This window comes from Theileria parva (genome assembly GCF_000165365.1).
Source record: "Theileria parva strain Muguga chromosome 4 map unlocalized ctg_529, whole genome shotgun sequence".
Lineage (NCBI taxonomy): Eukaryota > Apicomplexa > Aconoidasida > Piroplasmida > Theileriidae > Theileria > Theileria parva.
In genome coordinates, this window is record NW_876246.1 from 1,235,511 (window position 1) to 1,259,845 (window position 24,335).

The window sequence follows — 24,335 nt, forward strand, 5'->3', positions numbered from 1 at the left end:
ACAAATTAAAATTATTATATCCCATCAATCAGTTGATAAGTATGATATTTTGAATCTGCTTAAAAGGTGTGGAAGAGATCCCAGCGATAACCCGAATTCGGGATTGTAAAAGTCATATAAAGGAACAAATTTTAAACTATAACCTTTAGGTACACTAATTTTACAACTTTCTTGAAGTACAACCTATATATTTTTAATTTATCTAGATTTACACTAGTGTAAGTACAATTATTCTTATGATAAATAAATTTCATGTTTATTATACTTAAATTATAGTTATTAAGAACCTGGTATAATGAAATCTTTTCTTTTGGTCTATTTGTATGTAATGGAAGGTACGGTAGTGGTTCAGTGTTGAAGTCACATCGCCAGAAATCCGCCAACAATTCTCCCACTTGTATAGTTTCAATAGTCTCTTTGATGTTTAATTGATGTTTGTGCTTAGTTGATGTTATGAATCTGGCTAATTTAGAAGATAAAACTTCTTTAGGATTCTCGAAGCTTTTACATTTACCGCCTAATAATCCAACACTTTTATCCAAATCTCTCTTTAGTAAAAGAACGAATGGAAATCCCTTTCTGTGAGATAAAATTACACCGCATACAGTGATTCTCATGCCACTAACGGCGTAAGTCTTTACTCTTTTTTCGAGGATATCATCCGATAGCCTAAAAATCAACCCTCTTCCAACTTTAGTTGTGTTGTGTTCAAATTTGAACATTGTTTGTGGATAAACATCCCACTCTGATCTGTCATCTACCTGCGGCACGTAGGATTCTTCCTCCTCCAACACTCCATTCTCACTCATTATTAATTATTTAAGTTTTATTTACAATATTTTATTCATTATAAAAATAAACATTTAAAACGAAAGAATACAAATATATATTAAAAATTTAAAAATAATATTAATCATATTGTGCTCTACAGCTGCTCAACAGAAACCATCTGTAACACAGTTCCAGTTTCAGGGCAATTATCAGTCTTACAAGTTGATGTCAACTTAATTCTCTTATTCTTAACCTTGACTTTTTTGACTATTGTGTAAAATGTGTCATTTCTAAACCCTTCTCCTGTTAAAAGCGGTGTTCCATTCACCTCCAAGTATGCTTCAGTATCATTATTTGACTTGCAAACTGATCCTAAAATGACTTCAAGCTTATATTCTCCATCTTCAGGCAGTTCTATCGACCAGTAATTCCCAGAACATTTCTGAACAGTTATATGTGGTCTAAACTTACCTCTTTTTGAACGCAGTCTAAAGACTCTTTTGGTGGTGGAAATCTAATTCCTCCGCCATATAAAGGATTATCATTTGAATGACAAAACTCTCCATGTGCTTCTCGAAACCATCCTATAACATTCATTCAATATATAAAAATGTGTGAGTGTATATAGAGTGTATTACCGTATGATAAATCTTCCAAGTCTGATTTAACTTGTCCATTGTCTATTAAGTAACCCTGAGTAGGTGTTTTATCAGGTTGTTTTCTGAAGAGGATTTCCAATTTTTTCATCCTTTTCTTCTGTTTATGGTGCGATTTGGAAAGAAGGTATCCTGAGGAGTCATTAGATTTAATGACATTAACTTGAACAACACATGACCCAGAGTCCTCTGAACAGTATTTATTTGACACAGCAATTGGACAAATAGGGTCGTTTTCAGAAAACATCTTTTCTCCATTTCCAGAATTGAAATTCTTTTCAAATTTGGAGTCCGTAACCAAACATTCTTGCTGGCATTCAGCGAGAAATTTATCATCGTTTTTGAAGATATATATGTTCTCTAAATCCTTCAGTGTCTCAGAACACCTGAGAATCTCTACAAACCTCATGGTTTCTGAGAATTTGCAAGGTATTCCAATGATACCAAATGACCCCCCAGTCTCGGAACCACTTACATACATTTCATCTATCGTGAGCTTCACCTGTAAATAATTATAAAACTTTGTCTAACCGATGTTGTAATCTTAGGAACTGAAAGCCTGTATGAATGATGTTCCAGGTCATTAGAGTGGAATACACTGAAAGTTTCACCCCCTCCCTCTAATTCGAATATTAAAAGACAAGATAATTACCATGAAATGATAGAGTTATCTTTGATGGCCACGTGTAGGATGAGTCTCTAGGCCTGAATTTGAACTCAGTTACCAAAACTGGCTCTCTAAAAACAACAGTCATGTTTTCTCCAGTCCCTATTTATTTTATCAATTTAACAAAAATACCTCCACTGGTTCTCCAAACTGATTTTCTTTGATCAAGATACTTCCCACTTAAGGACGCGTTACAGTCGTAGTCTTTAGAATGCGATGAACTCTCAGAACATGACATGAAATAATTACCTCCTGGCAAACTAAGTAGGGTCTCAGCTCCAACTAAAGTTGATAAATATATTCAGATGACTTACTGCATTTGTTTTGTTTAGAATTAATGTTATCTGAGAGGAACATTATGAAACTCACATCCGGGTTTGTTGTAACAAATTTGTAAATTACACCTCTAACTAGAGATATCTGTTTCAGCTCAACTTCCACCAGTGTGCTTTCGTTGTTAAACTTGAAAATTCTATTCAATTTTCCAATAATGTCTCCTGGTGTTGAAGATGATGATCTTTCTCCAGAGTCATATAGGTCTAAATATTCCAGACTATCTTCCTGTATCCATTGTAGTTCTTCCTTTGGGTTTAATGGGAAGGGGAACCCCTTTTTGTATGCAACATACAGATTTGAGTCCTGATTAACACTCATATTGAATGAGCCTATGTTATGCTTTTCATCACACCTTATCAGCTGAGCATTAATTAGCCCGTTTGTCAAATTTGCGATAAAGAATTTGTTATTGTTTCTGAAGGCACTCTCTCCGTTCAATGATGTAACAATCTCAAAACTTGAAGCAGGTAGGCTAAATAAAGGTTATTTTACAAGGAACTCACTGGCTAATTGAAGTGTGTGTCTTCTTAAACTGTGAATAAAAGTTACTTGAGGGAATCACTTCCTTAGGAATTCTATGACTTGACCATAGTAACCTGTGAATAAAGTTATTATGAAGTTTAAATTTTACTTGAAGTATGATTCTGAGCCATCAGTGTATTTATATTGCTGAGAATGCGACATTTCTACTTTTATTTGATAAAACTTCCCCCCAATTAGCTGCTGACTTTGCGAAGCTTTGAGGTCATTCCTCTGTATAACAGGATCGATGAAGAACTTGTATCCGATTTCGTCATTCCCATCAACTCTTATACCAAGATTTATAATCTCAGACCCGTTCAGTTCAACTCTTCCATATGAATCAGTATCTACACAAAGATGATAATGTGGGATAAATACCAAGTTCAAAGACATAATTTCCTGAGTGAGGCACTTTCAAGTATCCTTCCCACCCTAAAACACTAATAATTGTTTTAAAGCTTACGAATTGAGAATTTATAAGGGCTTATACCAATGATTGGCATTTTATTTACAAACAATAAGTTAATTTGAGGATCAATTCTTGTAGAAACTGCTGGGAATTCAAAGGTGTTATTGGAGTAATATGTCCCAATTAAGCCATCAGAAACGTTGTATATATCACTAAATAATTTAGTAATATGATTAAAATACTTGTCTGGGTAATACTGAGTGGAATGAGATTTCCTGACCTCGTTATGTACGCACTGTATCTTTTTAATCTCGTTCTTGATCTTGTCGATTTCATTTTTGAGTTTTGCAACTTCTTCAATCTTCTTTTCTGAATCATCAAACATTGATTCGATTTTCAACAGTGAGTCACTTATTAGCTTATGACCCATCCCACAAACTGTGGACAATCTAGATAATTATAATCTGTTGTAGTTAACAAACCTCCTTTCAGACTCCTTTATAAGTTTCCTATATATGTTCAGTGATCGTAGCATTTCATCCACTTGAGAAACTTTTTGTGAGATATGATTAAGCGTTGCATTTCTTATTTCCTCTGAAAATAAGTTAGTAATTCAATTTTAAATTAAAATGTCACATACCATAATTTAATGGAGTTTCACAAAATCCCCAATCCTTCTCTACCTTACCAATGAGTTGCGATTCAAGGTAACACCATTCTTTCCCTGAAATGATTATATTTTAATAATAAAGAGTTATGGTACCCTCGGTTCCATCTGGAGCAACCTCGACTGTACAGTCAGTATAAATCTGGTCTCTCTGAACAAACGCCGCAGCACACAAATGACCATCGACAGTTCTGCGAGCTCTATTACGATATTGAGTCAAATAGTACATCAAGTCATTATCATTCTCTTCCATGTTATTTTCTTCATTTTCGTCAGTTGTAACGGCAGGAACGTTGCTATTATCATAGTTATTATCTTTAGCATTATTCTGAGATAAATTATACATAGCAGTGTTATGTGTTATATTATTTGCGATTTCATTATTATTAAAATTATTATTGTATTGATTTTGGGGTAAATTGTCATTATTGTTGTTAGGTTTGTTTATATTTGGCATATAGTTAGGGTTGATGTCGTTTGGTGTAGCATTTTCTGGAACTATTTGCTGAATTTGAGAATTAGGAACATTGTTATTTATGTTATCAAAAGGTATTGGGTTGTTTTTAAGAAAAAAAGAGTTACAGAAGACTAAATGTGTACAGAACAGTCCGATGTATAATATGTAATAAGTGAATTTACACATTTAGGTAAAAATAAAGATTTAGATAAAAATTAATTTAATAAATTGAAATGATCATAATTAAATCGATTTCCAAGTAATTTTAAGAAAATATGAAAAGGATGTTGGTAGAGGATGGGGGTGTTTAAATCAACTAAAATATTTATTTAACTAATCATTTACTTGCTCTTCTCCACAAACTTCTACACTATCACAATCCTTGTCAAATGCGTTGCTCCATTCACTAGCACAATCTCCTGGTTTTCTTCTCCTAAATATCGACCTTCCAGACTGTAGTGGTATTCTTTTGAATGCCGCATTTGAAGAAAAAAAACTAGGTGTTAAGTTTACAAATTTTCGCTCATCGCTAATACCCTAAAAGCGTGATTAATATGTCACATGGAGGATAAGTATTATTATACCTCTGGTAATACTTCTGTTCCATTAACTTCAAAGTACTCCTTTCCCACATTTTGAGTGTTCCCTTCAGTGTAAACATTGTTTTCACAATCTTTTAGGTCAGAATTGTTTTCATGGTTGATATTTGGGCATTGGTTAAAGTTGTATCCATCAGAAAAGTTGTAGTCGTTTGCAAAATTGATGTTCCGAGCATAGTTTAAGTCGTTGTTGTTGTAGTAATAAGAATCACCCATAAAATGATTGTTGTTTATGTTACAACAAGGATCTATGGAGTAACCTTCTGAAAAGTGGTAGTTGTTTCCAACGACATACCCTCCTTGTTGACATGGAACATAAGAATAACAGTTCATACAGCCTTGATTCCCATTCGTTTCAAAGTTATTTGGAAATGATTGTTGCGGTGTGATCAAAGATGAGTTATAATGGTCACATACAACTCCTGTCATCTTACTTACTAGAACTGAGCCTTGATAAATTATAATATTTTGTCGAATTTTCTCGTTCAAATATTTATATCAAAGGGCTTAAAATTAAATCTATTTTTCGATTTAAAAAATATTGTACAGCTAAATATTTATGGTCCTTCCTCTGACTCACTAGGATACTAGTGAATTTAGGTGCACATGTATCATTTATTCATTTATTGTTCATTATAGTTTCTAATATTTTACAGCTAGTATTCTAAAATAATTTATGGTACTATTTAAGTGAGTTTGTAGGCTCATGGATAACAATTATTGGCGGAGGTATAATAAACTGGGCCCTATTATATTGTCATTTATTATATATCCATAATTATATTACAGGTATATTAGTCAGCGAATTGAGAGTTAAACTCTTGTATTTGACTTGTCACAAGTTTATCCCTCAGGTGTATGAGTCCTATTGTCACTACCATCTGCGTGAAAATGCTTATCCAAGGCATCTGCCTAAATATGTTTACTGAGCTTTCTTCTATACAAAAACCATCTATCTTTGATCCACACCGTCTGATTAATGAAAATTGATTCAAAACAGACTGTGAAATTGATAGTACAACTGGGACAGACTGCTCAAACATTGGACTTAGGTAAAAGTCTGATACCAAGGTCCTTTGAACAAACCGATTAAAGTGTTTTATTATATATTTTATAATGTTTGATAGAAGATGGTACGAAAATCCTCTATATAGAGATAACAGACCGTCAACACTTAGTGTGTGTTTAAATAATAAATGAAAGGACACTGGCCCATATCCGTCATAAATTATCATTCTAGAAATTATAGTTAGAGCGGGATACGTTATTAATTCAACAATGAATGATGTTACAATCTTATTCAATTCAGATTCCACTTGGTTGAAGTAAAAGTTAAAAAACTTGCTTGTTGTAGCTTGACTATTTTTGTCCAAAAATCCTATATAACGAAGTCTAATATTATTATTTGTATCTAAAATGTTATAAAATTTTATTTTATTAGGAAGAGGTCCGAAAATTTTTGGGAAAATAGGTAATAGAAAGTTAGGAACCAAATATCTTAATAAATCCTTCGTTAAATGATATGCGATATACTCCGGTAAACATTTAAAGAATCCTAATATTCCTTCATTTTTATAAATCGATACTGCTAAATCCTTTACGAAGAATAAGCTGTAAGCAGCCGGGAATGCTCCGACTGCTTCAGTATCTAATTCCCTCAAAAACCCATTACTAGTAGAATAAGGGTCACAAAGCGATCTTTGGAATCTTAAAACTGAAATTTTATTCCCTAGAACAGTAAGCGGATGATTAAAGAAAAAGGAAGGAGTGAGTGTTATTATGATCTTCCTGGGCCTATCCGAAAATAGACTATCAGAAGTCATATTTTATTATAAAATTTATAAAAATAAAATTTGTATAATATACATAATAAAAAATAATTAACAAATTATATATCTTGACCTACAACACAAGTGTTGTACCGTATTTGTGTTACAACATACACAATAATTGGTGGTGGAAGTATAATTAATTATTATATGTATTATTTTAATATTTTTAATTTATGTGTATATTTATTGTAAATTGGTTTGTTTCCATTCATATGTACTATATTTGTTATATATCTGTTCCTGAGTTCAGTTGAACATTTTAAATTATTATCTACAGATCATTATTTTTAAAGGAATACTTTTATATTATGAACATAAAAACTGTATTCAAATCTGGATTGTTGATCTTTATTTCCAACGATTTTTCTGGGAGAAGCGAGATCTTTTTATTGTAATATTAAGATGATCTTATAATTAAATCATCTGATTGTATAATATTTCTAAACGTTTATTTTTAGCAAAACCTTTTTAACATTTATTATTTTAAAACCTTCTGTCCATTTTTTTACGTTCAAGTACACATATGTTCTTATCGCTTTTTTTATTATTTTTACTCTCAAACGATAATAATATAGCAAATTTTAGTTTTAATTAAATTTAATTATGGTTACTTCCAAAACTTAAATCTAAAATTGATGATTCTGTAACATACAAAAATGAACTCCTCTTTGATACTTGACCCTAAGGTTAAATCGCAAGAAATCAGTGATTCTCCTCCAGATTTGGTCATTGATGTTGATTATCCCCTTCCCTTCACCATAGATGCTTCAACTTCTATGGAAATTGAAATGAAGTCAGCGTTGAAGCAATGCATGAGTATGCTGAAAAGTTACCTTTTTAGGATCTTTATAATAATTATAGCCCTCATTGCGGTGTTGTACTTTCAAGGATTGCTAATGTTAATGAGTGATACCTACTATATGAAGACTAATAGGATTCCCCTCCTCGATAGAGTTCATGAACTTTTGGAAGGTGTCAACCACCCATTTTCACCAGCATTGTGTAACACACTCATGTTTATTATAGTGTGGGTAGGTATACTAAGAATAGTATTTTTCACACCCTTGTTTTATCTATTTCAGATGGCATTGAGGTATATTTTTTTGTTCGGAAGCGCTTATTTCATTAGGGGCTTTTATATATTTGCAACAACTGTACCCTCATGTTATCTGAATTGTAATCCGGATCTAAAAAAGAGATCTTTCTTCCCACTCTTAATCAGGATAATTGCAGGTTATATGGGTCTCGTAACAAACTGTACAGACTTAATTGTGTCCGGCCACACTGTGTTCACAGTTATTACAGCCATACTCTTCGTCGAAAATTCTAAATATCTCGTAACTAAGATTATCATTACACTATACACTGGGTTCGTATTGTTTCTTATCGTTGCTTGCAAATATCATTACACAGTGGATGTTTTATTAGGATTAACGATTTCTGTGCTCCTACACTATTTCTATTACACTAGAGTCGATGATTTTGGTACATACATTCACAACAAAATATTCAACTCCGGCTCAGAAATCTTTCTCGGTGCCAGGAAAACTAAATTACATTACAGCTTGATAACAAAATTCATTGTTAAAATGGAACTGTTAGAAGAACGATTAATTTTGGGTCAGAAGTTGAGGACTTTGTACCTGAGAGTCAATGACCAAAAAAATCTGATAGACAAGAATCTCCTGAAAAAATTCAACCACATGGTTCGGCTCTTTGGCGCAGATGAATCTGATGATCTTTTGACTCTGTTCAGAGGAACTAGAAGAATGAACTTTTACTATTGGAAGTATTTATATCGTAAGATGTTCAAGAAGAAGAAGATAGTAGAGGTTATATAAATGAACCCATTCGCGATGTGTCACTTGTGAGCTGATTGAGACTATTGTTAAGATGATGTAATATAATAATGTAGTATAATTAATATACACGTGTTTAGATATTTACAGGGATATGATATAGATTTATTATATTTATAAGTTGATAAATTAATAGAGGAATTTAAATGATATTATGAATTAATACGAAAGTATAATTTTGATAATGGATGGGGAGTGTAGAAGTAAATATATTTATAAGTATAAAATCTTAGCTTTTGTTAAATTTTAATTAGTATTCATATTGTTTGTATTATTTTAATATTTGTGTTTAAATTAGGGGTCCTGGCTTAATTTTTTAATTTCAATATTTTTCATTTCATAATTTAATCAATTACTAATATAAAAATGATTTTCTGACTTTTGTTTTTGTTGTTTGACTAAATGTATTTTAATGTTTTTGTATTATAGATTTTAAAGCTAATATTGATTTGGGTTAAGTACCATCCTCAATCTCACCCTTGTGTTCTATGAATTTAACTTTTGTTTTTTGATATGTTCTCTTCCTACAGTTTTGATAGATATGCTGATGATAAAAACTTAAATGATACAACCGACGATTACGGAGAAGTTCATTCTCCTGCATTTGCCTATGATGGAGTTTGTAACTTCTCTTGAGGAAAGGATACTTAAAATTTTAAAAGAATCGAAATCGATCTTGTACGGATATTTATATAGGATTTTTTTATCATTTATATGTTTCTTGCTGTTTTTCTATTTCTACAGAGGAATGATTTTTATAAATGATGTGTATTTTTATGATGATAAAATCGAAACGTTTAGAGATAGAATACACGAAATGATAGATGATAAACATTTGGAGTTTTTAAGGAGATTCACAGACTGGCTGTTTTATCCGTATGTTTTAATTTTTATTTTAAAGTTTCTTCTCTTCTGTCCACCTGTGTTTAATATTCAGATTTTCCTCAGATTCTCAAGTATATACATCTTCACGTACTTGATAAGAGGAATCAATGTAATATTCTCATCAATTCCACCCCCTCATACAGAGTGTATGCCGTATGCAATTGAATCGACAAAGTTTAAAACGTTGTTAAAATTTTTATTTAGAGAAAAGAGACAAATACCATGCACAGGCGTATTGTTTTCAGGCCACGTGTATTTTGTAATTCTAGCATTCATCATCCTCTCACAAAACTCAGGATTCTTGTTCAATATGACTATGTTTGTGTATGCGGCACTCATATCAGTTTCAATTGTAGCCTCGAAGTATCATTATTCAATTGACGCAATGTTTTCTATTCTTTTCGCTCCCTTTATTTACAATGTATACTTTTCTAGCATTGATTCGTACGGAGTACAATTCTTCAACAAACTCAATAATAAGTACCAAAAACCTAGCAAAACCTTTAAACGTACAATATTACAGAACAGTTCACTTGTAAAATGCATTTCATGGGTCGAACAAATATCACAACTGCTAGCATTAGGGAATAAAGTTAAAAGTTTGGACAAACTTGTCAATGAAAACGAGTTGGTTGATCCAGAATTAGTAAGGAAATTCAACCTAGTCTCATATATCTTCGGATTTAGTGAAACTGACGATTTACTTGATCTATACAGAGGCGCCAATAAGTATAACTTCACATACTGGAAGATATTGAAATGTAAATTCACCAGAAGATGTAAAATATAATATTTTTAAAATAATTTTTTGCTTCTTTAATATATTTTATGATTATATCTTTTATTAATTCCCCATTCATCTACACATTTTTTCTACTAATAAATTTAACACTTATCTTTTTTATAAATTAACAAATGTGTTGAATTAAAATTTATTCTATAAACTGTTGTCCAATATGACAATTGAAATTATAAAGGAAGGTAGGTGATTGTTAAAATTAGCATACTTTAGATGAATATAACACATTGGATATACTTAACGATATCTATGGAGATAAACTCGAAGAAGACACAGCATTTGATTTTGTAACCCACGATTTCTTCAGTAAGAAGGATTCTGCAGGACAAGATGGTGAAATACAAGAACCAGAACCTGCACATCCAGTAACAACAAAGAAAGCTCTACAATTTTACCCTTTAAACCTGTTCTCAAGTGCAGGATACAGCGCAATAGATTTGTTGGACTTGTCTAAGATATCTTATACATCAGGGAGTGATTTCAATTTACAGAAAACACAATTTTATAAAACATGTATTCAAGACCAGAGCAAACTGTTTAAATCTACCGATAATCTTGATGCAGGAGAAGAATTCGCTATTAGATCATCATGTATTTCAGAAACAAACCCCCCGGTCTACATGAAATATTATATTAAAGATGATCAAAATGACGAGGAGGTGCAAACGTCACTCCTTGCTGAACCAATACACTCACTGTTCAAGTAATTTAGTCACTATATAAATTCATTTAGGAAAATATTTGATAAAGAAACTCACAATTTCAATGCAAAAGGGGGAAACCAAGAAAGACTCTTTAGAAGAAAGAGAAAAAGGAGTAAATCAAATGCTGAGACTACTGATAGAAGTGAGAACTGGGTATCTAAATATAAGCCAGAATATTTTTCCGATCTTCTAACGAGTGAAAACGTAAATTTAGAGGTATTCTAATTTAATTATTAAAATTTTTAGTGCTTGAGGTGGCTCTCGAGTTGGAAATGCTCCTCAAACTATCTGGATAAGTACGAGGAACCAGAACACAAGATACTCTTGATAGGAGGCCCACCAGGAGTCGGTAAAACCAGTTTAGTTAACGTGATTGCGAAACATTGTGGCTACAATGTTGTGGAGATTAATTCTAGCGATGACAGAACTAAAGGGAGAGCGATTCCAATAATAAACGGAGTCATTTCAGCAGGATCAGTTGTTCCTAATAAACCAAATCTCTGTTTACTTGAAGATGTGGATACACTATTTGGATCAGAACTACAGATAATCTCATATCTTAAGCAAATTAGTTCTAAAAAACACCCAAAAGGAGGTCATTTCATTAAGAGGTATGTTACACAGAATAATAGTGTTGTAGGCCAATAATTTGCACATGCATTGATGTGTATTCTAGACAATTGAAGGAACTTAGAGACGTTTCAAAGGTTGTCATTATCGATACCTGTGATCCCTCAGTGCTGCAAAGCAGAATTGAATGGGTACTAGATGAGGAGGGGATATATATGGCGGATGAATTGATAAAGGAAATACTGGAAACATACAGATATGATATAAGATCATGTTTAACTTCAATGGAATTTATAACAACGTATTTTTATTTTTCCAAAATATATTTATGTTTCAACTATCAGTAATTGATATTTTTTTAGTTACTCTGGTAAATATGGAACTTTATCACTATCGCATTTAACAAAGGACGGGAATGAAGGAGTATCATCTCTACTGAATACAGTCTTCAGTTACCACAAATCGCACTTTAAAGATTTAGAGACTAAACTAACATCTACAGTAAACACCATTGGATATAACTACACTGCTTCAGCTATTTGTGAAAATGTGACTACGATGCCAATGAAGAGATTTGACCATTTGTTCAAACTTTCCGTATTTGAAGGTATTTTACTCTCTTTAAAATTAATTTAAATTAATAAATTTGTAGATATAATGGCTCAAAGCGATGTTGTGTACAACAGGCCTGGAAATGCACTCAAAAAAACAAACCTCTTAAACGTTGGTTGTTCCTTCCTGAACAAGTTTATATGTAATCGGACAGTAATATCAACTAAGTTTGTGTACCCACAGAAAACCGGCTACCATACTTTTAATATGAGATTTACAAAATCAAAAAATTTAATAAATTCTATACAAAAAGGCTCAATGCCAATGATAGCTCAAGGTAATTAAACATAATTAGTAAATTAACTTTTTGCTAATTATTGATTTATATTAATATCATTTTTTAGGAACTTTGTCAAGTAACTTTGGTTGTGACCTTTTACCATTCATCCTTTCATTCCTTTCAACAGGAAATAAATCCATTAATAACCACTCATTACCATTTGTTCTTAGAGTAATTAAAGGTATTTATCATTTTATTATATAATATTTAATTAATTAATATTATACTTGATTAGTTAATACTGTAGTTTATTCAATGGAAATGATATAGGATTGGATGGCAGTTTTGAGGGTTTGTTTCCCTATGGGTCAATCAAGTTTCCAATGTCGATTTATCCACTTCTTCACTGCACCCAGATATTAGTCTTATACGGAATTTCAATAGTTACGGTACTGACAATATTTATATCATTTATTTATATATACTCTGTAAATAATACTACTCATTTAGATAAGTTTATGAAATCCATTTAGGTTAACCAATCAATAACATTTGATCCGCCAGTGTTTGATTTATATTTGAAAACTAAAGATGATTACTTCCACCAAATTCCGGAGAGATTCTCACAACTCATGTTAAATTTCATGGAGTTCTTTAAGTCTGGAAATAAAAGTTACTTCGTTGACGACACACACTTCACAGGCTCATCGCACTTCAAAGACAGCAAATTTGTTAATTTCTTTGAAGCCGTTAAGTTTATATACAATAACGGGTTTGAGGCGTTTAGAAACCTAAAAACTCAAACAGAGAAGGAAGAAATAAAAGTAAATAAGGAGATTCTGTGTAAAAGAACTCATCAGAATGTCATTCCAATACTCTTTTCACAAATTTTGCTGAATGATTCCTCAATGTTGAAGGAATTTGCAAGTAAAAAGAAGAAACTGAACCCGAAAACTTGGGGAAATTATAAATACCAAGATCAAAACTGCTCAGCAGTACGATATGTTATAAACCAGCTCTGATAACTATTGTGTAATATAGGTGGAGCATAGTATAAATGATATACAGATTTATTTTATTGCGATTTATATTTGATTAGTTTGCTATTATTCCGATTTATTCACAGTGTTTTGTAATTTCTCTCCAGATTCAGGTGAATTTGAAGATTTTTTAAATCTCGGAGAAGATTCAAAGCGTAGAATAATCTCCTCGTTGGAAGTAGTAAGGTCAGATTTAACTGAGTACGATTTTATTAAACTACAGATTGAGGTTAACAAATTCAAAAGAATCAAAGAACTTGAAGGTAGAAAAATACACCTAGGGAGAAGTTTGTTAATTGTTAAAATGTAATTGTATAATCCAAGTAAAATATAGCAGCTCATAAGAGTGTATAAACCAGAAATCATGGAATAATCACCAATTATGAGCGCTCCAGTAACTCCGACGACAGCGAATAATAGTCCAACAAAGCCCCTAAAAAACAGATAAAATTAAACTAATACCTAGAGTTTGCAAGGAGTGAGGTGTTTCCAAATTTAGAAATGCTAAAAGCAAGATAACTTGAAGAAATCCAAGAAAGAGTCATTGAAGAAAGTTTGAATTGATGAGATAGTAAGTTGACGTAGGCAGGACTCGAAGGTGAGAATAAAGAAAGTCCAGAGGGGATTAGAAGGAAGAATCCAAGTGCATAGTAAGAAATCTTACTACTTCTAAAGAAATTTTAATTTAATTTTTAAAGCAATACCTTGATAAACGTTTATAATCATCTTCGATATCAAAATAGAAATCATGAATGAAACGTCTTCTGAGCTTTTTAATAAAAGGCGATGGTTTTAAGTCATTAGAGGATTCCGTTAAATTAGATTTAAAGCGTAAGCCCCTGAAACAGTAAAGAAGGTTTTTAAACCTCATTATATGTAGGACATTTTATATAACCTTATATTATATATTAAAACACATTTTTAATTAATAAATGTAAAATAAAGATATTACGTTTAACATGTGTGGTACAGTCAAGTGTGTTAAAATGATTAAAAATAAAAATAAAATTTATTCTTTCCTGATTTCATCGATTTTGGATTTAAAATCAAATAGTTTGGATATTTCTTGTTCAATGTATTCAATTCTCGATAATATTTTAGATTCTTGATTTTCTTGTTTTTCTAATAAAACGTTATATCTTGACCTCCTAAAAGGATATAAAGTTGAAATTAAAAATACCTTAAGTATATACTATAACACATTGTAGAAACCATAGTCGTTAATAAAAGAAACTCTGCCAGAATCTCAGTGCCTATCTAACAAAAAATTTAGTTTTTATTTTTTATAACATACATCTATCGCAACACTATCCTCTATAGGTTTTATAATAACTTCAACTCTGGATGTTGCATCAGTGAAGCTCTTTTTTAAAAATGGTAGTTTCCAAAGACTACCCCAAAGTAATAAATTAACCTTAGTCTTGTGCCGAGAAGTTCCAATTTTGATTACTAGAGATCTGATTCTAAGATTCAATATTATATGTTTAGAGTGTTTACTAACAATTTACTGTGATTTACTGATGTTTTAATTACTGAAGTTGTGTGTTTACTCAAATTTGCAGTCAAAGTCCTCAGAAATTCAACTAAAATCTCCATTGGGAAAATCAAACACAAGAATACAACATTTTAAAGATTAAAATTTCCGTAGAATCCTTATATTTAGCATATTTTACAAGTTAAATATTATCCATATTGATTAAATTATTCGGTATTACACATTGGGTTTATTAATAAAATTTTACTCAAAACAAATACAATACACCAATTTTAACATGATTTATTTTTTACAAATATATTGAATAATTAAATATATGTTTACATTTGTAATATATTACAGTACCCAACACCATGTATAAATTTACACAAATATCCTCATTTCATTTTAACTATTGTAGTTACTATGTCGTTTATATTTATAGAAAATCTACAGCCATGCGTGTAGAACTTTATAGTTTCACTCATTCAAGTGTTTGTGTTTTAACTATATAATTTATATTTTTATACTTATTCCTTCTAAACTTAAATTTTTATTAATTATTTTGAAATGGGCCTCTCATTATTTACAAGTTTTCGTAGAAGCTTAAATTATCGGTTAGGAAGGTTTTACAACTCGTTTTACTACGCACAGAGTAATAACAAATATGTTATGTTGTTCGCATTCCCAGCTTTCATTTGGTATGTAAGGTATAGAGCCGATACTAAACTGGGTTACAGACTGTATATATCACCTACTGCTGGTGGACCATTAGATTACCTTGAACTATCTGATATTCCATCAACTACCAAAGATGATAACAAGGATCAATCATTTTTAACATCCTCTTATGAATTCCTTGTAGATAAATATGATTGGCTTTCTAAAAAGGTTTTGAAATCGGGACCGCCCATTAAACACTGGAAAAATGGCAAAAAAATATATCTTTCAGATGATCTGACTGTTAAGGAGTTAAAGAGGATTATTTACGGAGACAGCGTTTCTTCTAAGGACGTACTAGTTGGGTGTAAAGGCAGAGTAATGAACGATGATGATAACCTGGCTCTAGCAACAAGAGCTTTCTGCAAACGTGACCCAAGGCTCGTACTATGGAGGGAGCCACAACAACTTTAATAAATTTACATTTAATATGTTTTGTATTTTTAGTATTTGTTATTTTTACGATTTTAAATAATTTTTAGCACTTGATAGTAAATTATGATAACCACATCCGCCATTCATACTAATGTTCACTGGATTCTTTCGGAATGTAGTTTTGTCTTACAGAAATGTTTTTAAAAGTAAATGTTACAATAGATATTATTCAAAGGATTTAACTAAGAAAATATTTCCCTCAGAAGTTCTAAATTCCAGGAGAAAACTCAAGAAAGATATCGTATCTCTTTCTCAAAACGCTTTAAATCGCCTATATGAGATTATCGCAGACAGTAAGTTTTATTATATTATGATATTTAGTATTTTCTATTATTATTTTCTTATTCTAACACAATTTTCAGCTGATAAAATTGTATACTTGTCACTAAGAGTCAAGGGCTGTAACGGATATGTGTATGAAATGAGCCTAGTTGAGGATTCATATTTAAAGGAAATGGACGAAAGAATATATGACACTAACGGCAAACTTATTTTAGGGATTGAAAACAAAGCTGCCTTCTACTTACTGGGAAGTTATGTAGACTACTCTAAGGATGACCTGTCGGAGGGTTTCACATTTGATAACCCTAATGTAACATCTAAATGTGGTTGTGGTATGAGTTTTAGATTTTAACAGTCCACCACAACAAATCACACCTCACTTAATGTTAATGTATAATAAATTTAAATAATATATTAAGTAAGTATTTTTGCGAGTTCTTCCACGTCCTCCGAGCAGAAGCTGTACAGCTTGTGCCTTGACAACTTGTTAGAAGACATTACCACGAATGCTATGTTGCCGTAGTAGTCAATTTTTATGGATTCGTCATGAGTGAAGGGCGTTCTTGAGGTTGCATACTCATAAATCTGGTCCCATGTAAATATAATTTCACTGTTGAAGTTGAAGGGGACGATGTTCATTATGTAAATCTCATCTGTCCTGTTAAGGATGTACAAATCGACTACAAAGTTGGATAGATTCTCAGGTATAAGGTGGATAAGCTTATGGTTAGAGAACTCCAGTATTCTTCTGATTAGTTTGTGAGAATGCTTATTACTGATCAGTGAATCGTAAACGTGGTTCAGGAACAGCTGTGATATAATAATGATCTCTCTGTCATAGTAGAAGAGCTTAAACTGGGTGGAATGATTCTGATTGATTACTTTATACAAAAATAACTTCAATATTGAGTCTGAATCACCGTGCCATTTCGTGGAACTCTTCAATAGTAGAATCACGTCCCTACATCCAGTGTTTTATAAAAAAAGTACCTCAGATCAGTGCAAACCGTCGTGTTGTTTATTATCCAAGAACCATCTTGTAAATATGAGCCATTTAGGTACGGTAAAACTAATCCTCCGAAACTCTAAAAACATTTAACACGATTAAACACACCTTAATCGATTCAGAAATTGCTGAAAAGAAATCTAAAAACTCTGGCGAATTGAAATCAAATCTGATTTCACATTCATCATAATCGGAATATTCCGAAAAGTCTGAGTACTCTTCCACATTGGAAAATTTTGTTGACTTTAGGTCATCAGGCATTACCATAACGTCAGACTTTAGGTATTCATATACCGTCTGAGACAACTCAATTGAATAATTATTCAACCAATACTTCTTATACTTGTCAAAGGGAACGGTCAGACTGAATAAATAAAGTTCTCGGTTCGTCAATAATCCTATAGGTGCCCATATATTATGAATAAATGAGCTTAAGGCATTGTTTCCAGAGATTAGGGAGTTAAAATCATTCTTAAACGTGAATGAATCTAAAACGACACTGATTTCTAAATCGTCTGTGTCAAGCGATAGACTTCCAAATGACTTAGAATCCAAGCCATTTTCATTGTGCTTTTGAAAATTTGCGTACTGATGCGATAAATCTTCTAGCGAGCAAGATGTCAACGAGTGAGATTCCAGAGGTGTAATGTAGTACAATCGTTCAGTTTCGTTAAACTTAATGTTTACTAAATATATTATAATAAAATTTGGGAACAAACCTTTAATTATTGATAGGTGGTAGTGATATATATAATTTGAGCCGGACAATTGTTTTATCAAAATTAATGAAAAGTGACCATCAATCTTAGTTAAATTAGACCTATTGTACAAAATTCCATTATTTGAAAGTTTATTATATGTTATGTTTTTGAACTTTTCACAAAGTTTCAGATGCAATTTGTTTCCTCCGATGGAATTTGGATAAATTCTAAAGTTCAATAAATGATAAAACTCATTGAACAATGAATCTAATTTGATCGGAGCATTTGGTGTATATTGTAGTTTCATAATTTAATATTTTCTTATATCCTTACACCATAACATATTATGACAGATTTGTCATACATTTGTTTTTATTTTCTTGACTTTCTAGTGTTTTTTATGGAATCCAAGACAAACGGTGTATTTTCTGAATTCGATGGATTTCCATGGCATAATTTACCTAAAAAGGATCGCATTTGTAATATATTAAGACATTATTCGGATCTTAGATCTCACGCTGACAAAGAAAAGGTCGGTCCTATTATTTAAATTAATTTTTTAGTTTTATTCTTTTCTAAAAGATGCTGCTGAAAAACTTGAGTCTTCGAGCAATGACGCGAACTAATTATAGATTTATCAATTATAAATTTTAATTCGCCTTAGCCCAGATTAATCACTTTGTTGTAAATAAATACCTGTTCTTAATTGTGTAAAATTGTTTAATGTCTGTTTAAAATAGATTATATTACATGTTAGTTAGTTTAATGGAGTTAACGATGTCAGTTGCAAGGACAACGAAGCTGGACTTGTTGAAGGAGTTAATTAGCGAGACTGAGGCGACTTCTCCGATAGTTATTCCACCAATATAACATATCAAACAGTGTTCAATAGGATCATCGATGTATTCATTTGGTTGACTTTCATTTAACGATGATTTTCTACTATTTGTTGAAGGGGTATTAATGTTACAATGGGAACTAGATGTTATTGGTTTCTGTTTAGTTGAAACTATTTGACAATTTAGAAGCCCAAACTCAGTACTTAAGGGAGCAGAGTCGTTAGAAACGCTAAGCAACTGAACAATTCTAATGCTTAGAGGTGCATAGCCTCCGAAGATACCTGAGCAATCTGTCTTTGAAAGTTCAGAATCCACTAAAAGGTTAAACTTCCCGTAAATCTTCTGCCACCTCGAGCTTTCAACCACATTGTTAATTTTAATTAACCCTGATTTAGTAAAGTTCTGGATTGTTTTAAGGTACTGAAACCCGTATTGATAAATTATGGCCTTCTTGATTGTGTCAAAGTCTGACTGCTTTAGACCGTCCATGGTCTGAGATAACAGAATTAGTAACCTAAATATTGTGGATTCATCTATGTTCCAGAAAATTAGATCCAAAATTTGAGCTATAAATGGATCTCCTGACTTCTTGGTCCATAATTTTGAAAAGTTAGCCAACTTCGAATCGTCTTTGTTCCCGTCAGTGCTCCCTTGTAAAATACAGTCTTCAATGTTTTGTACCAGCTGAAACCTCTCGGACTTTACAAAAGAGTTCAAGTAACCCATGATATTAACATGTGTTGAAAGCGTAACATGTTCTTGTTGCAGTGACTTGAATTTTTTTACAAATTCTCCCATTTCCCCAATTGTTTGCATGCCTCCTCCCTCATAGCCTTTTTTAACCCTCAAGGCTTTTTCGTGTAGGTATGATCCTACCTTTGAGAAATCTAACCACCTTATCTCCTCGTACAATTGCGATTTTAGTGAAACTTGCTTTTTGTTAAAATTCATTAACTGTTTATTTTTGTGAAAATCCACTATCAAGTCCAACGAGTTTACCAACTTTCCGTCAAGAGCTTGAGAGTCCACATTCAGCATGTTACAGTTTAGGCCAAAAACTGAGTCTAGCAAGCCTTCGTATGTGAAATTTGTACACATTGGTGTTATTAAGTCTACCTTCCTGTCAATTATTATCGATGATTTGAAAGATGGTGAGTTGGTAAGTAGGATCCTGGAGTCCAAATCCTTGAGTTTGTTGGTCTTTTTAGACTCATAAATGATGTTGAAGTTGTTAATATCAGTTAACATACTATCGTGATAGTTTTGAAGTAGCTTTATTGGGATGAAACACTTTTCATTTTGTATTTTATCCATGCCTTCAACTATCATGTTTGGAGCTATGTCCCTCCTATTCTTCAACAAAAGCTCAACTACATATTTCGACAACGTTCCCACGCCTGTAATATTCAATATTGAACCCCCTAGGTGTCTTCTCTGTAAGTAATCAAGTGCCTTGGCAAAGAACCATGCTGTGCTCGGGTCTCCGTTTAGATAAAAGTCTGTAAAGCAGTTCGACATGAACATTGATAAAATGCCATCTACAGGAACCATATGTATAGAACACTGATACAATTCAACTAAGTTAGTCGTATAAGGCGTGTTTGAACCATACTTGCAAACGGTGAAATTCTTACCCAGGAGGTGGGACAAAACCTCTGGGTACATTTCACAAATCTCAGGAAGGCAAACAACTCTGATAACATTTGTATGTCTCGTTTGCAGAAGCGAAGCCAATTTCTGTGAGTCCCTAAATGTTGGACGGATCACGAAGACTTCATTCACTTTACTCACATTATAATCCTCAACTATACCCTTGGATTGTCTTGCGATGACATTTTCAATGCGGTTAAAGTTAAGGAATCCCAACTCCAAAACTGAGTCATTAAACAGCACGTTTAACAAATCATATACATCGTAGGAACAAACCAAGCTTATATTGTTTTTGATAATGCGGGTGGTAATTGCGTCGTCGTGGTTTTTGTCACCATTAATTAAATTAAATTCATTTGAAGAATTTGGAGGAGCATTTTCATTTGAGTTTGTAGGATTTTCAGATTTAACTGGACCTGCAGATTGCCTAAAGCTTTTGTAATCTTCATATTTACTTATTGATGCGATAATATCAATGAAGGTTCTATAAAAATTATTTTTTGAGTCTAATGATACTTGTTCAAGAAGAAACATTAACTTTAAAAATATTTTGACATGGAATATAAATAATATACAAATGATACATACTAAGAAATTAGCAACACACTGTAGTTTCAGAAATCAGTATATTTTGTCTGTATATTATGGATTTTGAGATTAAAGTATTTGTATCCGTTTTGTCGTGTTATTCTTTATTTGGTAGGTTTATTAAAATATTATTTTTAATTGTTTAGTAATATACGTTGTTTGGGCTTACGTTCCAGATCGATTCTTTAATAAAATTGGGATCATTTACTACCCCTCGAAGTTTAATAGTTATTAATTACATTGTAATTAATTTAGGCATTGGAGTTGCGCTTTTCCTATATTAGTAGTCTTCGGTGCAATTTCACTTGTAGTATTTATCGGATTCTTCGAGCGAACAAAGCATCCTAGGCTAGATTCCTTCGATAGCATGATAGGTCCGTCTTTTATTTTAATTCTCTGTAGACGAGTATTCAACTGTGGAAAATGATGGTGGAATCATGTATTTTGACGCCCCTATAGAGTTAGTTAACGAGAAGCTATACACTAATGTACAAAGTTGAAGATTAAAAATGTTTTCTTTTAATGTGGCTGCGACATGACTAAATCGTATAATTTGTCACTTAATTCAAATTTTTCAAACACGGAATATAGTTTGTAGTCGAGAGAATTATATACCCACTCCACGATTCCTGCACCTTGAAAGTGAATCATATCATGGTAATATAGCAGTATTGTACAAACTGGGGATCTTGTACTACTTTTAATGTGTTGTACTGTTAGATTGGACTTGTGGAAAAGGAGAAAATCACAGGCCAGTACTTCAGCCAAACCATAAAGATCATCTCCTGACCCCCAGGTGAAAACGGGATTAGAGGAGGAAAGCTTGCTAAAAATTTTTTTAGCCACCTGAATTGGTTCCATAATTTTGCTCTCCAATACTTGTAGCATTTGGCCGGGGTTCCACTGTATATCAGGGGCATCACCTAAACCAATAGATGTGTTTTGGAGTTTAGTTTTCAAAGCTTCCACGTCAAGATAATGCTGAGCGTTTGGTATTTCTGGGTCTAGTCCAACAAATGACATTGCTGCAAGAACCCTAAGATCCCCCATGGCAAAAAACCCATCTTTATTAAAATTCCGATTTAATATTGACTGTCGAAGATGCATTGGAAGATCTTCCCTTTCAAAGTTGAAACGACCAATTTTGTATCCTGCTTCTTTTAAACCTCCTGCTAATGAAAAGTATAGACAGTTGCCTCCGCCACCAAATTCCTAGAAACCATTTATACAGGAAAAAATTGTACCTTTGAACATAAAGTAAGCCTCATTGGACGCAGTTTGTCCTCCCACTCCTTAGTTGTTGGATGCCATGCCGGAAATTTAGCACAAATGTGACTGGCTGATGTGTTTTCATTAAGACCGTACGAAGAAAGCTGTGTTACTACTCTTCTTGGAATGTCAGTGCGATGTGGAAAAGTTGTTGAAAGAGGAGATGGGTTGACTCCGAACGGATTTATTGCTAAAAATAATTTAATAATAATTTAATTAATATTCATAGATATAAGCGGATACACCCATAGATAATATTGACAAAATATATAAGAATCTTACCATGGATTTGTGGGATTAAATTTCTGACGAAAATCAAGATGTATAAATATGTTGATGGAATCATCATGTAAAGTAATAAATAAAATTACAAAAAAATAAAGATTTGATCTAATAATGTCCATCACATAGTGCACTATGAAGATGTGATCTATTAATTATGTTGAATTACAGTCTTCTGAAATAAACATGATGAGTGGCATTGGAATTTCATTGATTTGAAACATGGTCTTTATTTGGCTCGGATCCTGTGTCCCTAATCTGTAAATTCCTACTACGTCGTAGTGGCTATTATCCTAAATTTTAATGAAAATTTAATTTGGGTTCACTTACCGAATAATAAATTGTCATTATGAATTTTGGATTATAATCGTAATGTTTTGTCATACAATTGATTTCTGTTTTCTCTCTATTAAATAATAACACGGTCATTTGAAATGTGAATTGCAGGTGTCGTATGTCCACATGATCTCCAAACCTTTGGGGGATTTTTTCTTCCATCGCTTTAAATAAATCTTGAGCAACCGCTCTTTTGTCACTTTCAGTTTCCATCCTTTGACGGAACCCTATCATATTTAGTCCTGCAATCAGCATTCCAGCCACAACTCCTAAATTCCCATCCGAATCTTGTACAGCAGGTTGTATTTCACTCATGTGTTCTATTTTGGCTTTTAATGCTTCCATGTCACCAAGTTGATAAGATTCGTCATCATTGGGATCAAAACCTAACCAAAATATGTGGCTAATTCTTTTTAGATCTAAAACAGATATTAACTCATCTCCCTCTAGGAGACCCCTTACTGCAACCTCAACCGCAGGGTCCAGGTCTGGGTTAAGGTATCCTAGCAGATCTTTGTTTGTTATATTATTAAGGTGTAATACTGTCCGAAGTGCATAAAACAAGCAATTTCCGTCACCACGTGAATTTATCACTGAAATTCCGTACCCATACATTCCTAATCTTCTTGTCCAATTGTCCAATAATTTTGACTTGTAAATCCATCCTTGTCTAAATTTTGGTTGTAATTCATAATTTTCACTTGATAAGAAGTTTCTAAATGCGAGAAATCTCGATAATGTTGGAACGTCTATGTGTTTTGCAATGGTCCATAGGTTCACTCCATCTTCAATTGATTCTACCAGGATTGGGAAGAAAATTGAGCTAATGATAACTGTAAATGTAGAAAGTAGTGCTAAAACTCTCATTTTCGTTAAAATCTAACAAATATGTTCTTTTATTATTTAAATTTTTTATATTTCACGTGCAATTTCATACCATATATTTAATCAGTTGTATATATTTTTGTTACATACACATTTTTTGATTAACGATTTTTTTATAAATATTATAAAATAAACAACAATATAAATATTTTATTTTAAATGTAATAGATCGTCTGTTGCCTAATTTAGAATTTTTTTGCAACCCCCAGGCTGCTGTTGGTTTATGTGTCAGATGCATGGAATCCACGAACATTGACTTAAAA

The 24,335-nt window shown here is 32.3% G+C and overlaps 17 protein-coding genes across 17 annotated transcripts; 7 read left to right on the plus strand and 10 right to left on the minus strand.

Moving 5' to 3' along the window:
* Window positions 1-24: 24 nt before the first annotated feature.
* Window positions 25-809, minus strand: cpsf5 (Nucleotide hydrolase family protein; the record flags this gene model as incomplete). The annotated part of the gene is made up of 2 exons (XM_759168.1): window positions 25-183; window positions 288-809. 2 exons carry the CDS (start codon window positions 807-809, stop codon window positions 25-27), a joined length of 681 nt encoding a protein of 226 aa, XP_764261.1.
* A 116-nt stretch (window positions 810-925) lies between these two features.
* TpMuguga_04g02545 (PA14 domain protein) lies at window positions 926-4,671 on the minus strand (the record flags this gene model as incomplete). The annotated part of the gene is made up of 15 exons (XM_061306189.1): window positions 926-1,213; window positions 1,243-1,355; window positions 1,410-1,929; window positions 1,959-2,047; window positions 2,080-2,196; window positions 2,227-2,376; window positions 2,409-2,902; window positions 2,934-3,026; window positions 3,062-3,299; window positions 3,331-3,384; window positions 3,416-3,573; window positions 3,604-3,810; window positions 3,844-3,955; window positions 4,002-4,085; window positions 4,125-4,671. 15 exons carry the CDS (start codon window positions 4,669-4,671, stop codon window positions 926-928), a joined length of 3,264 nt encoding a protein of 1,087 aa, XP_061161878.1.
* Window positions 4,619-5,513, minus strand: TpMuguga_04g00629 (uncharacterized protein; the record flags this gene model as incomplete). Its single annotated transcript, XM_759171.2, has 2 exons — window positions 4,619-5,022; window positions 5,070-5,513. 2 exons carry the CDS (start codon window positions 5,511-5,513, stop codon window positions 4,819-4,821), a joined length of 648 nt encoding a protein of 215 aa, XP_764264.1. The 3' UTR covers window positions 4,619-4,818.
* A 339-nt stretch (window positions 5,514-5,852) lies between these two features.
* TpMuguga_04g00630 (uncharacterized protein) lies at window positions 5,853-6,955 on the minus strand (the record flags this gene model as incomplete). The annotated part of the gene is made up of 1 exon (XM_759172.2): window positions 5,879-6,907. The coding sequence occupies one exon, from the start codon at window positions 6,905-6,907 to the stop codon at window positions 5,879-5,881; it is 1,029 nt and encodes a 342-aa protein (XP_764265.1).
* Window positions 6,956-7,062: 107 nt separating this feature from the next.
* On the plus strand, window positions 7,063-8,757 carry TpMuguga_04g00631 (PAP2 superfamily C-terminal family protein; the record flags this gene model as incomplete). The annotated part of the gene is made up of 1 exon (XM_759173.2): window positions 7,063-8,757. Exon 1 carries the CDS (start codon window positions 7,573-7,575, stop codon window positions 8,755-8,757), a length of 1,185 nt encoding a protein of 394 aa, XP_764266.1. The 5' UTR covers window positions 7,063-7,572.
* A 241-nt stretch (window positions 8,758-8,998) lies between these two features.
* TpMuguga_04g02190 (PAP2 superfamily C-terminal family protein) lies at window positions 8,999-10,480 on the plus strand. The gene has a single exon (XM_061306141.1). The coding sequence runs from the start codon at window positions 9,338-9,340 to the stop codon at window positions 10,448-10,450; it is 1,113 nt and encodes a 370-aa protein (XP_061161879.1). The 5' UTR covers window positions 8,999-9,337; the 3' UTR covers window positions 10,451-10,480.
* A 76-nt stretch (window positions 10,481-10,556) lies between these two features.
* ctf18 (Rad17 cell cycle checkpoint family protein) lies at window positions 10,557-13,616 on the plus strand. The gene is made up of 10 exons (XM_061306140.1): window positions 10,557-10,641; window positions 10,673-11,162; window positions 11,193-11,379; window positions 11,410-11,774; window positions 11,804-12,034; window positions 12,096-12,340; window positions 12,386-12,622; window positions 12,690-12,806; window positions 12,896-13,014; window positions 13,099-13,616. Exons 1-10 carry the CDS (start codon window positions 10,617-10,619, stop codon window positions 13,585-13,587), a joined length of 2,505 nt encoding a protein of 834 aa, XP_061161880.1. The 5' UTR covers window positions 10,557-10,616; the 3' UTR covers window positions 13,588-13,616.
* A 3-nt stretch (window positions 13,617-13,619) lies between these two features.
* Window positions 13,620-14,550, minus strand: TpMuguga_04g00633 (putative integral membrane protein). Its single transcript, XM_061306043.1, has 3 exons — window positions 14,310-14,550; window positions 14,068-14,274; window positions 13,620-14,038 (listed from the first exon to the last, which is right to left on the minus strand). Exons 1-3 carry the CDS (start codon window positions 14,474-14,476, stop codon window positions 13,672-13,674), a joined length of 741 nt encoding a protein of 246 aa, XP_061161205.1. The 5' UTR covers window positions 14,477-14,550; the 3' UTR covers window positions 13,620-13,671.
* On the minus strand, window positions 14,535-15,414 carry TpMuguga_04g00634 (Optic atrophy 3 protein (OPA3) family protein). The gene is made up of 4 exons (XM_759176.2): window positions 15,107-15,414; window positions 14,900-15,068; window positions 14,786-14,862; window positions 14,535-14,753 (listed from the first exon to the last, which is right to left on the minus strand). Exons 1-4 carry the CDS (start codon window positions 15,199-15,201, stop codon window positions 14,615-14,617), a joined length of 480 nt encoding a protein of 159 aa, XP_764269.1. The 5' UTR covers window positions 15,202-15,414; the 3' UTR covers window positions 14,535-14,614.
* A 72-nt stretch (window positions 15,415-15,486) lies between these two features.
* Window positions 15,487-16,216, plus strand: TpMuguga_04g00635 (uncharacterized protein). The gene has a single exon (XM_759177.2). It carries the CDS (start codon window positions 15,650-15,652, stop codon window positions 16,211-16,213), a length of 564 nt encoding a protein of 187 aa, XP_764270.2. The 5' UTR covers window positions 15,487-15,649; the 3' UTR covers window positions 16,214-16,216.
* Window positions 16,217-16,926, plus strand: iscA (iron-sulfur cluster assembly accessory family protein). Its single transcript, XM_759178.2, has 2 exons — window positions 16,217-16,527; window positions 16,597-16,926. Exons 1-2 carry the CDS (start codon window positions 16,326-16,328, stop codon window positions 16,866-16,868), a joined length of 474 nt encoding a protein of 157 aa, XP_764271.1. The 5' UTR covers window positions 16,217-16,325; the 3' UTR covers window positions 16,869-16,926.
* On the minus strand, window positions 16,916-18,555 carry cdc123 (D123 family protein). Its single transcript, XM_759179.2, has 4 exons — window positions 18,242-18,555; window positions 17,631-18,208; window positions 17,507-17,601; window positions 16,916-17,477 (listed from the first exon to the last, which is right to left on the minus strand). The coding sequence occupies exons 1-4, from the start codon at window positions 18,528-18,530 to the stop codon at window positions 16,931-16,933; spliced, it is 1,509 nt and encodes a 502-aa protein (XP_764272.1). The 5' UTR covers window positions 18,531-18,555; the 3' UTR covers window positions 16,916-16,930.
* On the plus strand, window positions 18,258-18,967 carry TpMuguga_04g00638 (uncharacterized protein). Its single transcript, XM_759180.2, has 2 exons — window positions 18,258-18,755; window positions 18,787-18,967. Exons 1-2 carry the CDS (start codon window positions 18,570-18,572, stop codon window positions 18,847-18,849), a joined length of 249 nt encoding a protein of 82 aa, XP_764273.2. The 5' UTR covers window positions 18,258-18,569; the 3' UTR covers window positions 18,850-18,967.
* Window positions 18,940-21,246, minus strand: VPS33 (Sec1 family protein; the record flags this gene model as incomplete). Its single annotated transcript, XM_759181.2, has 1 exon — window positions 18,940-21,246. The coding sequence occupies one exon, from the start codon at window positions 21,244-21,246 to the stop codon at window positions 18,970-18,972; it is 2,277 nt and encodes a 758-aa protein (XP_764274.1). The 3' UTR covers window positions 18,940-18,969.
* Window positions 21,247-21,356: 110 nt separating this feature from the next.
* Window positions 21,357-22,797, plus strand: TpMuguga_04g00640 (PIG-P family protein; the record flags this gene model as incomplete). Its single annotated transcript, XM_061306044.1, has 4 exons — window positions 21,357-21,411; window positions 21,447-21,519; window positions 21,556-21,674; window positions 21,703-22,797. 4 exons carry the CDS (start codon window positions 21,357-21,359, stop codon window positions 21,798-21,800), a joined length of 345 nt encoding a protein of 114 aa, XP_061161206.1. The 3' UTR covers window positions 21,801-22,797.
* TpMuguga_04g00641 (uncharacterized protein) lies at window positions 21,820-22,954 on the minus strand (the record flags this gene model as incomplete). Its single annotated transcript, XM_759183.2, has 3 exons — window positions 22,852-22,954; window positions 22,545-22,759; window positions 21,820-22,512 (listed from the first exon to the last, which is right to left on the minus strand). Exons 1-3 carry the CDS (start codon window positions 22,916-22,918, stop codon window positions 21,820-21,822), a joined length of 975 nt encoding a protein of 324 aa, XP_764276.1. The 5' UTR covers window positions 22,919-22,954.
* A 52-nt stretch (window positions 22,955-23,006) lies between these two features.
* On the minus strand, window positions 23,007-24,238 carry TpMuguga_04g00642 (uncharacterized protein; the record flags this gene model as incomplete). The annotated part of the gene is made up of 2 exons (XM_759184.2): window positions 23,182-24,238; window positions 23,007-23,144 (listed from the first exon to the last, which is right to left on the minus strand). The coding sequence occupies exons 1-2, from the start codon at window positions 24,052-24,054 to the stop codon at window positions 23,007-23,009; spliced, it is 1,011 nt and encodes a 336-aa protein (XP_764277.1). The 5' UTR covers window positions 24,055-24,238.
* Window positions 24,239-24,335: the final 97 nt, after the last annotated feature.

Bases quoted from the DNA above. Each gene is read 5' to 3' on its own strand.
- iscA (XM_759178.2), top strand. From the start codon at position 16,326: ATGTTCACTGGATTCTTTCGGAATGTAGTTTTGTCTTACAGAAATGTT. The intron at 16,528-16,596 runs GTAAGTTTTATT...CACAATTTTCAG, and splicing joins ATATGAGATTATCGCAGACA to CTGATAAAATTGTATACTTG.
- TpMuguga_04g00635 (XM_759177.2), top strand. From the start codon at position 15,650: ATGGGCCTCTCATTATTTACAAGTTTTCGTAGAAGCTTAAATTATCGG.
- TpMuguga_04g02190 (XM_061306141.1), top strand. From the start codon at position 9,338: ATGATACAACCGACGATTACGGAGAAGTTCATTCTCCTGCATTTGCCT.
- cdc123 (XM_759179.2), bottom strand. From the start codon at position 18,530: ATGAAACTACAATATACACCAAATGCTCCGATCAAATTAGATTCATTG. The intron at 18,209-18,241 runs GTTTGTTCCCAA...TAATATATTTAG, and splicing joins CCACCTATCAATAATTAAAG to TAAACATTAAGTTTAACGAA. The intron at 17,478-17,506 runs GTACTTTTTTTA...CACTGGATGTAG, and splicing joins ACGGTTTGCACTGATCTGAG to GGACGTGATTCTACTATTGA.
- ctf18 (XM_061306140.1), top strand. From the start codon at position 10,617: ATGACAATTGAAATTATAAAGGAAG. The intron at 11,775-11,803 runs GTATGTTACACA...ATAGTGTTGTAG, and splicing joins GGAGGTCATTTCATTAAGAG to GCCAATAATTTGCACATGCA. The intron at 13,015-13,098 runs GTACTGACAATA...AAATCCATTTAG, and splicing joins ACGGAATTTCAATAGTTACG to GTTAACCAATCAATAACATT.
- TpMuguga_04g00638 (XM_759180.2), top strand. From the start codon at position 18,570: ATGACAGATTTGTCATACATTTGTTTTTATTTTCTTGACTTTCTAGTG. The intron at 18,756-18,786 runs GTCGGTCCTATT...TTAATTTTTTAG, and splicing joins CTCACGCTGACAAAGAAAAG to TTTTATTCTTTTCTAAAAGA.
- TpMuguga_04g00633 (XM_061306043.1), bottom strand. From the start codon at position 14,476: ATGAGGTTTAAAAACCTTCTTTACTGTTTCAGGGGCTTACGCTTTAAA. The intron at 14,275-14,309 runs GTATTGCTTTAA...AAATTTCTTTAG, and splicing joins GATTATAAACGTTTATCAAG to AAGTAGTAAGATTTCTTACT. The intron at 14,039-14,067 runs GTATTAGTTTAA...TCTGTTTTTTAG, and splicing joins TCACTCCTTGCAAACTCTAG to GGGCTTTGTTGGACTATTAT.
- TpMuguga_04g00634 (XM_759176.2), bottom strand. From the start codon at position 15,201: ATGGAGATTTTAGTTGAATTTCTGAGGACTTTGACTGCAAATTTGAGT. The intron at 14,863-14,899 runs GTATGTTATAAA...ATTTTTTGTTAG, and splicing joins AGGATAGTGTTGCGATAGAT to ATAGGCACTGAGATTCTGGC. The intron at 14,754-14,785 runs GTATTTTTAATT...ATATCCTTTTAG, and splicing joins TGTTATAGTATATACTTAAG to GAGGTCAAGATATAACGTTT.